This window comes from Macrotis lagotis, chromosome 4 (genome assembly GCF_037893015.1).
Source record: "Macrotis lagotis isolate mMagLag1 chromosome 4, bilby.v1.9.chrom.fasta, whole genome shotgun sequence".
Classification (NCBI taxonomy): domain Eukaryota; kingdom Metazoa; phylum Chordata; class Mammalia; order Peramelemorphia; family Peramelidae; genus Macrotis; species Macrotis lagotis.
In genome coordinates this window covers 188,298,248-188,311,347 of record NC_133661.1, presented here as the reverse complement: position 1 = coordinate 188,311,347, position 13,100 = coordinate 188,298,248, and the positions used below count along the sequence as shown (strand labels likewise).

General features: G+C 35.9%; 1 protein-coding gene and 1 pseudogene across 1 annotated transcript; one reads left to right on the top strand and one right to left on the bottom strand.

Annotated features, from left to right (window-relative positions):
- Positions 1–3,135: 3,135 nt before the first annotated feature.
- Positions 3,136–4,107, bottom strand: LOC141522814 (olfactory receptor 4K2-like). Its single transcript, XM_074236255.1, has one exon. It carries the CDS (start codon positions 4,105–4,107, stop codon positions 3,136–3,138), a length of 972 nt encoding a protein of 323 aa, XP_074092356.1.
- A 2,510-nt stretch (positions 4,108–6,617) lies between these two features.
- Positions 6,618–7,911, top strand: LOC141520177 (tripartite motif-containing protein 59-like; annotated as a pseudogene).
- The last annotated feature ends 5,189 nt before the right edge of the window (positions 7,912–13,100 follow it).

Below are 13,100 nucleotides of genomic sequence, written 5' to 3'. Positions count from 1 at the left end.
AAAATGAATGAGAAAGCCCCAAATGTTTATACTTCCCAAAACATTCCTATCTGTATTGACTAGGGATATATATCAGATAATAATGACTGACACAAGCCTGTCATTCAAAATTGGACATATCTCTTTATTTCAATGCTAATACCATATTCTTTAATTCTAAACTATCACATGATTTTCCTTTCCTATAGGCAACTGCTCTGGAATTACAAGTTCTAAGGATTTAGCGATTAAATATATTGATTTTGCAGAAAGTAATTTTCTCTCAAAGAAACTAAGTGAAGTATTTTATGTTATATTTTTGATGTCCTTCATTAAATTTCTATCCTTACTATCTCCTCAGAGACTGGAGGTGAGCCTATGTTCTCTAATATTTTTCTAGGGCAGCACACACTGGAAAATCCTACTGAGGTGGAAAAGTAGAATAAGGTCTCATCACTTAAATTCACCTTAACAACAATTATCAGGTACAACTTTAGAGACACTAATTAAACACTAGAGCTAGAGACAAAAGAATGAAAAATCCTGCTCTTAAGGAAATTCCATTTAATTGTTGACTGTAATACTAGAACTAATATAACTGTGAAGAAGTTCATTACCAGAATTTAATACCAAATACTTTTTTGTTTTGTTTTTGAGGAAAGGATGAGGAGGAATGAATGACCATAGCATTTTATAAAAACTGCTTAAGGTATGGCAGGGCTTATGAATGGAAGAAGCACATAAATCTTAGTTATTTAAAGCATCAAGGTAAATGAGATTTATGCATTCTAGTTATGATTGGCTATGAGATATAAATAAATATTTGTAGTCTGGTAGAAAACAATAAAGAACTAGAAGTTATGAAGTTCAGATTCATGTATCAAATATTTAAACTTATTTTTTTAAGTCAGAAAATGTAATACTTCACAAAACATTCAGGTATGTGAAATATAATACATGTAATAATTATATGACCTTAGGTAAAATCACAGCCTATTAGTACCATATATGATGATGATGTTCATCACATTTGTAATTAAAGATAACCATGTCAACATATACATTATGAGATGTCTTGCCTAATTATATTTATTACAGTGAGAGGAGTGTTGTACAAAGGCATCCTTCTTAATTGCTTATTTCAAAATCATTCCACCCCATGGTCTGATTTATAGGAAACAGAATTATTAGTGATGGTCTGGATGCTGCAGGCCTTTGAATTGGTTTCTTTCTCTTATTATCAGTGAGGCACTACGGCACAGCATCAAAACTGGGAAAACACCAGCATGTTATTGCAACCAAATGTGACAACCTGATAAATCCAAACTTGCCTGTTAATGGACTAATTGTCAGTGCAATTTCTCCTCACAGATCTTGAAACAGTAGGACAATATCATCTTGCCACTCGTAGGTCTATGCAACTCTGCTCTGTTCTCTCCAGAGTTTAAGCTCACTGGATGCTACTAGAACTGCAATTCTTGATGCTTTCTAAGTTGTTGGTCCTCTCTTGGTCTGAAGCTATGGAAGAATCTGCCCTTCACAAAGAAAACTGTGCTGAAAATAATCCCCATAGTCCAAAACTATAATTTAAATCATAACTCCTAAATGTTACATGTATACTACTGGAATTTCAGAAACAGGAAAAGGAATTATATGTACAAACATAATAATAGCAGCTCCTTTTAAGTATTGGCAAAAAATTGGAAACTGAAGGGATGTCCATCATTTAGGAAATGACTGAACAAGTTGTGATGTGTGATATGATGGAACACTTTTATACTGTAAGAAGTGATGAAAAGAATGGTTTCTGAAAAAACTTGGGAAGACTTATATAAACTAATAAAAAGTGAACAGATGCAAGAGAACAATGTACACAGTTGCATCAATATTGGAAAGATAATCACCTTTGAAAGTAATTGATTAACTCTTTGACCCACAATAATTTCAAAGAATTCACAATGAAAAATGTTATGCACCTCCAGAAAGAGAACAGATGAACACAGAGAAGATATTGAAGTAAATTTTCTTTCTTTTTCTTTCTTTTGTTTAACATGGCTAATGTAGAATGAGTCTTGTATTTCTTTTCTTCTCAATTTGAAACTGAACATTATAGTATTTTAGATATTTATGTTTCATTGTCTGGGAATTCCTGAATTACATTGTAAAAACAGCGTTTGGAATGTATCTTTGCTCTCTTGTGAAATATATTCCCAATGTTGATTAGAAATTGTCCAATAAAGATGTAATGATGAAACTGTCCCTGTTTTGTGACTGTCATGCAGAGGCTTTGAACCTTCATTAGAGTTCATGGAACTACACCAATTTAATTTCCATGGTCAAGGGGGAGCTGAATCATTTTACTTTTAAAAAATGCATGTATACAGATTTATATTTTATAATATCTATTTTTTTTACAATCCATGGATCACATTGTAAGCTGAAGCCTATTTTGACTGTCCTAGTACTGACTCTGCCTAAACCTCAAATAATAGCTCACGTTTATGTAAATATTTCATTTACAAAGTGTTTTGCTCAGAACAGCCTTATGAAGTAGGTAGTACATTATTATTTCAATTTTATTTATGACACATTAGAGGTTTAGAAAGATTCAGATTTAGACAAGGTCATTCAGCTAGGGCATGTGTGAACATAAACTTGCCCAGTGTATGGCAAGATACTAAAATACTAAAATATTAAAAAACTGATGAAGTCACTGATTCAAAGTTTCTAGCATAAAGAACTTACAACTTTTAATTAAACTGCAAGGAGTAAAGTTTTTGGTTCGTCCATGTAGGTAGATGCTATAAAAATGTTTTTGACAAGAATATCCAAGTTACTGTTTTTCCACTGTAAATGATAATTAGCAAAGGCAATGTGTGCCATAGAAGGAGATATGGCAGGAGCTTAAATCATTGTAGTTCTAGTAGCATCCGATGAACTTTTTACAAGTAGCAAGTCTTTTGAACTGTGTGGATCTCAAATTTCTCATAATTAAGATGGCATTATTAGACTAGATGATCTTAAATTCTCTTCCAGTTTTAGTACAGTAACCTTGTCATGCACTGGGCATTTTAAAATGACTATTAGATTCAAGAAAGTAATTGTTATTCTAAGGGTGGACAACAGATGATGTTCGGTCAAAAACAAATGTTTCCTTCATTTCACAGGGTATCTTGGGAACTGTGCTGTTTTCCGGAAACTAGTATATTGGTTGCTCATTTTCCTCATGGCGGTTTTTACCTCTTGATTCCTCAGAGTGTAGATAAGTGGATTCAAGAAAGGTGTGAAAATGGTATAAAACACAGAGAGAACCTTGTCTACAAGGAAGTTGGTAAAGGGCCATACATAGATGAAGATGCATGGTCCGAAGAACATGAACACAACAATGAAATGTGCAGTACAGGTAGAAAGTACCTTTGATGATCTACCAGAGGAGTGTTTCTTGATAGTGACCAGAACAATGATGTAGGAAGTAAGCAAGAGCAAGAAGCTGACCAGAGCAATAATGCCACTTGTTGAAATCATGAAGAGCCCTAGGACATAGATATCTAGGCAGGCAAGTTGAATGACCAAAGGAAGGTCACAGAAGAAGCTGTCTATAACATTAGGGCCACAAAATGGCAAGTAGAGGGTGAAGGCCAACTGACTCATTGTGTGAAGGAAGCCCACTGTCCAAGAAACCACAACAAGGCCCAGACACACACGTTGACTCATAATGTTTGAGTATCGGAGAGGTTTGCATATGGCAACGTATCTATCAAAGGACATGGAGATAAGCAGGACAATCTCGGTGCCAGTAAAGAGGTGCAAGAAGAATATTTGTGAGATGCAACCTTCGAAAGAAATGATCTTACGATGTGTAAAAAAGTCCACGATCATCTTAGGTGTAGCAAAGGAAGACAGACACATGTCAATGAAAGACAGGTTGCTGAGCAAAAAATACATGGGAGAATGAAGCTGTGGGATAGATATGACTGTCACCAAAATAAGGCAATTGCCTAACATAGTTATCACATAAAAAATAGAGAACACCACAATGAAGAAAGCCTGGAGCTCACGAGAATCAGTTAGTCCCAGCAACACAAATTCAGATACCTTGGAGTAATTAGCTCCTTCCATTGATTTCATAGACATTGCTATGAAGTAACCTGTAAAGAACAAATGGAATAGAGTTGAAAAAAAACTAAGACAACTGTAATTATATTTGAGAGAATGATTTTGACATTGCTACTCATGATGTTGTAAAGATGATGTGTTGTAGAAGCTTAATGAAACAGGACTCAACCAACTGAAAGTCAAATAATTAGTATTATGTTTTCTCCCTTTCAATATACTTTTAGGAGGAGGCAAATGAAAAGAAAATAATCTATTAAGGATTTGTTTTAAAAGTCAACCTACAAGTATGGAGATCAATTTATTGTTGAATAAAAATAGCAGCAACCATATGAAAATGCTCCAACTCACTAGTGGAGAAATGCAAATTAAAGTAACTAGGCTTACATCTCTTATAAATAAGATTTATAGCTTTGACAATATAAAGGAAAATGAAGTTATTGGAGAGGCTATAGGAAAACAAATACACTAAAGCACTAGTGGTAGATTTTTAAATCAAAATAACTTTTCTCTAAAACAATTGAAACTATGGCAAAAAAACCCAAAATGATGTATGCCTTTTGATGAAGCAATAACACTACTAGATCTATACATCAAAGAAAGTGAAGAGGAAAAGGAAGCATATTTGGTAAAAATATTTATGGCAGTTCTTTTTTTGCAGAAGTAAAATAAAAATAGAAAAAAAGGAGAGAGGAACATCTATTGGGTAAGGGCTAGGCAAATTTCAGAAAATGAATGCAATGGAAAATTTTTGTGTCATAGAAAAGGACAAAAGGTACAGTTTTAGAGAAATCTAGGGATTCTTCTATGAAATGATGCAAAAATGAAATGAGAAGAATCAAGATAATTTATACAGTAACAGTAATGCTGTAAAGAAAAGTAACTTTGATATACTTAACAACTCTGATCAATGAAATGAATAGTCATATTTCTAAAATAATGATGATGAATAATGATATTGACTTCCTGATAGATTCGAGGAGAAAAATGAAACACATATTCATTGTGGAAATTCATTTTACTTGCTATGCATATTGGTTACAAGAGCTTTGCTTTTCCTTTTTTCTCAATGGAGGAGGGGAAAGTACAGGGAGAAAGTAATAGAGCTTTCACTACCCAAAATATAAATATGAAAGCTTAAAAAATGAAACTTTTTAAAAATATTGAGCACAAGAAATTCCAGAAGTAAATTATATTACCTCTTGAAGTGACATGTTGAATTAAATTATACCTTTATATAGAAAAATGAGCTGCATTTAATAGAGATAAGCAAGCCTCTTTTTCTGTTCTATTTTTGTATGTAGAAATGGTCACTTTAGTTGGTAGTGTTTGTTAGACTCAGAAAAAATAATAAATTAAAATTTGTTGCGGCAGGAAGTTAAATGTCACCAGCCTTTTCAATCTTCCTCAATCAGTCTAGCCCATGTGAGCTACACAGAATAAAGAAAAATGATGGACGTGAGAATCATGGTACAATTTTTAGTTCTCTCACTGAGCTTGGACAAATACTTAACATTTTGTAAAAAGCAAGTTTTCTTATAAGTTTCATTTACTTCCTTTTGTGTTAGAGGGTATAGAACAAAGGTAGTATTGTACTGGACACAATGAAGAATAGAAGAGCATGTTATTAATGACCATGTGTGAATAAAGAGTTGAATTAAGGTAATCAGAGTGAAGTTGATGAGAGAAGATTTCAAGCAACAGATATGATCATAATGTGGGCACCCTGCTACTTTCTGGTATAATCAGTGGTGTAAGACTGATGTGAAAATACAGAAATCCCACAAATAAGTTTTGATTTTTTTAAAGTAATGTACAGAATATGGAAGTAAATCTAGTTATCAGAAGATGAACCTAATATTGTGAGGTGGTCCAGTAAAAATTATTGTCAAGAATACTAAAACTCTAAATAAACTTAGACAGATAAGTGACATCAAGGAAAACAAAAAAAAGAGTATTTTGTTTGCATTTTTAGCTACGTTGGGAGGAAAAAGAAGATCAGAAATATGACAACTTTATTTGGGCAGATGTGTAGATAGTAACTGACAAAAGGGAAGTAAAACTTTCATTATCATAGTGTATGTTTTCTCTATAACAAAAAATGACTTTCATTTCTCAAGCGATAAATGATCAAAAGATATGGAAAGGCAATTCTCAAAGAAATGAAAACTCTTTATAGTCATATAAAAAATACTCTAAATCATTATTAATTAGAGAAAGGAAAATTAAAACAACTCTGCGTTCCACCTCACACCTCTTGGATTGGCCACTATGACTAGAAAGGAAAATCATCAATTTCTAAGGGGACGTGGAAAAACTGGGACACCAATGTATTGTCTGTGGAGTTGTGAACTCAAATCTTTCTGGAGAAGCCGCGCGCCCCCCTCGCCCCCGGGCTGGGCCGGCCCCAGGGGCGGGGCTGCGGGGGAGGGGCGAGGCCTGCGAGGGCGCCCCAGCAGCGCCCCGGGCACCCCTCGGCTCCGGGACCCCCAGTGGAAGAGCCAGGCCCGCCAGGCCGCCAGGAAATGCATAACTTTGAGGAAGAGCTAACATGCTCCATTTGTTACAGAATATTTGAAGATCCTCGAGTATTACCAATGCTCCCATACATTTTGCAGAAATTGTCTGGAAAATGTTCTTCAAGCATCTAGTAACTTTTACATGTGGAGACCCATCCGAATCCCTCTGAAGTGTCCTAATTGCGGAAGTACAGTCGAAATCCCTCCCCCTGGTATTGAATCTTTACCGATCAATTTTGCCCTGAGAGCAATCATTGAAAAATACCAGCAGGAAGATAGGCCCGATGTGGTCACCTGCCCCGAGCATCCCGGCCAGCCGCTGAACGTGTACTGCCTGCAGGATCGCCAGCTGGTGTGTGGCCACTGCCTCACCATCGGCCAGCATCACGGCCACCCCATCGATGACCTGGCCAGCGCCCACGGGAAGGAGATGGAGATTACTGCCGAGCTCCTGGAGCAGCTCACGGACGGCCGGACTCAGGCCTGTCTGCTGATTGAACAGCTAGAGCAGCAGAAGGCGCATTTTGAGGAGATTGTTCAAAGCGAAAAAGATGTAGTCTTCCATTATTTTAAGAAGCTTAATGAGATATTGGACCTGAAAAATGATGCCTTCCTATCTGCTTTGCATGATGTTAAAACCGCAGTTGATGAAGAATACTCTCCACAAATTGAAAGAATGAAAGAAATAAGAGAAGAGCAGCTTGAATTGATGTCATTGACCACAGCTTTGGGAGAGGAGGAGTCACCCCTTAAATTCCTGGAAAAAGTCCATAATGCTTGTCTTGGGTCCAGGCCTTGAAACAAAGAAAACTCCCCATTGTTAAGCCTCTTGAAATTTATCCACAGATTGGCCAGGTATTGAAGGAGGAATGGTCAAGAACTGAAATTGGTTGAGTTAAAAAACTTATGGTCCCCAAAATAAAGCTTTCCCCTCAAAGGACACAATGTGCCCCAGTCAGTAAAGAAGAGAAGAAGACAGAGGAGTTTTTGAAGATTTTAAGCATTTTTATATTAACACTTTTGTCTGGGATGTTGATATTCATGTTTTTTGTTTAACAAACATATGCTGCCCATTTTAAACGTCATGAGCTCAGTCTATTTCCCAGCAGTTTCTAAATCTCTGTATCGTATTTTGTCTAGCAAGGTGAATACAGTTAAGGAAACAGTGTGCCATGCTTATCATGTGCTGAAGGGACTAATGTGGGACACTATTTCTAGTTGTTTGTGAGAATTCAGCTCTGAATTATATTTCCCTCTGTCGAGCCAGTTGTGAATGTATGGTGGGAAGTGGGGGACGGGGTGGTCACTAAAGCTCGGCCTCAGAATGGCCAAACATGGGCCTGATTGCTTAGTCGAGTCTTGACAGCTCCTGTTTGGCAAAGCGAAACAAGGAATGGGGAGAAGCCAGTCTGGATGAACAGCTGAGACCAAGTTGACTCTAGTTTTCTAAGTATTCCAAATCAAGATTATTAACTCTTCTACTTTGGTTAATAAAGAGTGACTTTTATAAAAAAAAAATCTTTCTGGAGAGCAATTTTGAATTATGCCCAAAGAACAATAAAACTGTGCATACCCTTTAATCCAGCATACCAGTACTAGTTCTATAACCTGAAGAGATCCTGAAAAAAGGGTAAAAATCCCACATACCCAAAAATATTCATAGCAATTCTTTTTAGTAATGGCAAAGAATTGGAAATTGAGTGGATGTCTATCAATTGAAGAATGACTTAAACAAATTGTGTTTTCTGTGTGTCTGTCTGTGTGTGTGTGTGTGTGTGTGTGTGTGTGTGTGTGTGTGTGTGTGATGGAACACTATTATTCTATGAGTAATTAAAGGGATGGGATTTCAGAAAAAGCCTGAAAACACTTTCATGAATTGATGCTGAATGAAATGAGCAAATCAGAAGAACATTATTCACATTAATAATATGGAATGATGATCAACCATGATGAACTTTTTCATTCCAGCAGTACAATAATCAGACAATTTTAAAAGACTTTGTCATGGAAAATACCATCCATATCCAGAGAAGGAACTATGGCGTTTAAATGAAGACCAAGCTTTTTGTCCTCAATTTTTAAAAGTTGTCTTATGTATTCCAATTTTTTTTTCTGTTTTCCTTTTTCTGTTTGAATCTGAGTCTTCTCTTACAACATGTTCAATATCAATCTAGGTTTAGCATGGTTATAAATGTAGAGCTTAAATCAGATTGCTTTCTGTTAGGGAGAGGAGGGAGGAAAGGGAGGGCAGGAGGGAGGGAGAAAAACTGAAAAACTCAAAACCTTCCAAAATAATTAGTAAAAATTACTAATACATATAGTTGGAAAAACAAATAAATAAAATATTTAAATTTTTTTTAAAAAGAAGGAGAATGACCTTTATCCTAGAACTGATGGAACAAAAGTTAACTGTATGGGGTAGTTACTAAGGATAGTATTAGCTCTTTTATATAGATGAGAGACTTTAAATGATTTGTTTGTGGTCATCCAGTCTAGGGAAAAATTTCAGTCATATTGTACAATTAGATCTGGGAAGTTACTTTAATCATACACAAAAGCCCTTAATTTACAGATGGAGAAACTGAGGCCCACAGAGATTATAGACTCATTGAGCTTGAATAGGTAGGGACCTTAGAGATCATTTGATACAATCTCTTCGGAAAGGTGCCCAAGTAACTACAAAATCCTAAATCTCAATTTCAACATGTCCAGGATCACTAATTTCATCAGTGTGAATGATCTCTCCATTGACGCATAATTCCAGCTTCTTTACAACTTAGTAAATGATCTTCAATAGCTTCTATGAGAGTCCTTGAAGAAAGATGGTATATTATTTACACATAAAGGGTGATACTATAAGAAAACCCAAAAAGTATGGAACTTCCAAAAGTAGAATAAGGGAAGAATTTAAGATCAATAGGATATAAAGAGCATTATGAAATGTAAAATAGATAATTTTGATTATGTAAAATTTAAAAAGTTTTGCACAAACAAAACCAATAAGAAATTAGAAGGAAAGCAGAAAACTATTGATTGGGGCAGGATTTGTACCAAACATTTCTGATAAAGACCTCATTTTTCAAATATATACAGAACTGAGTCAAATTTATAGTTTTAAAAGTCAATTCTTAATTGATAAATAGCCAAAGGATATAAACAGTCCGTTTTCAGTCAAAGAAATCAAAGCTTTCTATAGTAACATGAAAAAAGGCTCTAAATCACTATCAATTCAGAGAAATGAAAACCAAAACAACACTGAAATACTATTCCACACCCAGACCTATCAGATGGATTAATATGAAAAAAAGGAAAATGATAAATGTTGGAGACAATATTATGAAAACTGGGATACTGATACAGTGTTGGTAGTGTTGTGAACTGAAGATCAATTTTGAATCATAATCAAAGGGCTACAAAACTGTGCCTGACCTTTTTTCCTAGCAATACCACTTCTAGAAAGGGAAAAGGAACTTCTTGTACAAAATATTTATAACAGTTCTTTTTTTAGTGGCTAAGCATTGGAAATCGAGGGTATGCCCATCAGTAGCTGAACAAGTTGTGATATATGATTGTGATGGAATGTTATTGTATTATAATAAATGACAAGCAGGATGAGTTCAGGAAAATAAAAACTGGAAAGACTTATATAAACTGATGCAAAGTAAAGTGAGCAAAACCAGAACATTGTACACAGTAAAAGTAATATTGCATGAAAAAGAACTGTGAACAACTTAACTATTCTCAGGAACACAGTATAATGCCAAAAGATTCATGATGAAAATTGCTGGTCATCTCCAGGGAAAGATCATATATTATCTGAATACAGACTAAAGCATATTTTTTCCTTCCTCCCTTCCATCCTTCTGCCCTCCCTCCTTCCTTCCTTTCCCTCCTTCTTCCCTTTCCTCCTTCCCTCCCTCTTTCCCTATCTCTCTATTTAATTCCTCCCTCTCTTCCCTCACCCTTCCTTCCTTCCTTCCTTCCTTCCTTCCTTCCTGCCTCCCTTGCTTCTTGCTTCCCTTCCTTCCCTCTGTCCCTCCATCCTTCCTTCCTTCCTTCCCCCTTTCTTCCTCCCTTCCTCCCTTCTTCCTTCTCTCCATCCTTCCTTTCTTTCCTCCTTCCCTCCCTCCTTCCTTCCCTGCTTTCTTCCTTCCCTCTTCCTTTCTTCCTTGCCTCCTTCCTTTCTTCCTCCCTCCTTCCCTCCCTCCATCCTCCTTCCTTCCTTCCTTCCCTCCTTTCTTACTCCCTCCCTTCTTCCTTCTCTGCTTCCTTCCATCCTTCCTTCCCTCTCTCCATCCTCCTTCCTTCCTTCCTTCCCTCCTTTCTTCCTCCCCCCTCCTTTCTTCCTTCTCTGCTTCCTTCCCTCCCTGCCTTTGTCCCTCCCTCCATCCTTCCCTCCTTGGTTCCTTCCCTCTTCCCTTCTTCCCTTCCTCCTTCCTTCCTCCCTCCCTCCCCTCCTTTCCTTCCTTCCTTCCTTCCTTCCTGCCTCCTTCCTTTCCTTCCTGCTTCCCTTCCTAGCCTCCTTTCTTCCCTCCCTCCTTCCTTCCATCCCTCCTTCCTTCCCTCCTTCCTTCCTTCCTTCCTTTCTTCCCTCCCTCCTTTCCTCCCTCCTTCCTTCCATCTTCCTTTCTTCTCTGCCTCCTTCCTTCCCTCCCTTCCTCCTTCTTTCTTTCCTTCCATCTTCTTTCCTTCCTTCCTTCCTTCCTTCCTTCCTTCCTTCCTTCCTCCATCCTTCCTTTCTTCCTTCCATTGCTTCTTTCTTTCCTTCCTTTTTTCCTTTTTTGTCTGAGACGTACACAATTATTACTATGAAAATGTTTTGCATGATTGCATATGTATAATCTACAATGAATTGTTCACCATTTTAGGAGGGAGGAGTGAAAGAGGAAAGGAAGAACAAAATTGGAAATTCAAAGCTTTAAAAAAACACTTATTGAAATTTTAAACATGTAATTGGGGAAGGTTTCATTTAATTCCAGTATGAAGTTACTTACTCAAAGCATCATAAACTTGAACCAAATGATGCCAAAAAAGTAAGAAAAAGGGGTAAGGATGCAGGAAAAACAACACAAAGAACTTCCATGATCCCCATTCATTATTCTAGGTCATAGACTTGTAGTTCTGCTTACCTTTGTAAGCATGTGCTTCTCAATCTTCTTTTGGTAATATTTCAAACAGATTTCCCATCCATTCAGATATGAAATGTTTATTATTTCATCTGTCATCCATAGCATGGGCTGAAAATAGTATGTCAATAAGGGGAAGATGAAGAAAGAGTTCCGAAAAGATATTTCAATGTCATTTAGACTAGAAAGATTGAGGTTTTATATAAGACTGAATAGCCCCCTCTAATATGAGACTTTCATTGAACTAGAAATTCATGATTTGAAAAATCTAAAAATCAGGAAAAGGGAAAATGAAATGTGCATAAGGAATTCATAACAAGGATAAAACATCAGGGAGACTGAAAAAATATTTAAGCAAAGATATTTTTTCCAACAAAATTATATGCTAAAGAGTAAATGAGTCAGATAAAAATTCAGGAGTTACCATAAACTAATAAAGAGAACAAGGAAGGATTTATCTGTCAGATCTATGGAAAGGAGAATAGTTTATGATCAAAGAAGAAATCAAGAACATTATGAAATGCAAAATGGATAATTTTGATTATATTAAATTAAGAAGTATTGTGTTTTACAAATAAAACCAATGTAACTAAGATTAAAAGGAAGAAGTTAGTAATTTGGGAAACAATCATCTATTGTTTCTGACAAAGGATTCATTTCTAAAAAAAGCAGAAGATGGAGTCAAATTTATAAGCATAAAGGTCATTCACCTTTTGATAAGTGGTTCACATATATGAAAAGGTGATTCTCAGATGAAGAAATTAAAACCATATATGATCATATGAAAAAAATGATCTAAATCATTATTCATTAGTGAAATGCAAATTAAAACAACTCTGAGGTACTACCTCACACCATCGCACTAATCAATATAACTAAAAAAAAGGAAATGATCAATGTTGAGGGGATATGGGGAAACTGGGACACAAATGCTTTGTTGGGGGGAGTGAATCTATCCAATCTTTCTGAAGAGCAATTTTGAATTATGCTCAAAAGGCAACAAAATTGTGCATACCCTTTGATTCAGCAATATCACCACTAGATCCTTAAGAAATCACAAAAAGGGTATACATGGGGTTTTATATAAGACTGAATACGTCCCTCTAATATGAGACATGTACAAAAATATTTATAGTAGTACTTTTCATAGTGGCAAAGAACTGGAAATTAAGGGAATGTTCATCAATTGGGCTGAACAAATTGAGGGATGTGAATGTGATGGAACATTATTGTTCTATAAGAAATTATGAAGAATGGGATTTCAGAATAACCTGGAAAGATCTAAATGAACTGAGACAGTAAAGTGAGTAGAACCTGAAGAACTTTGTATACACTAACTGCAACATTGAATGATGATCAACTA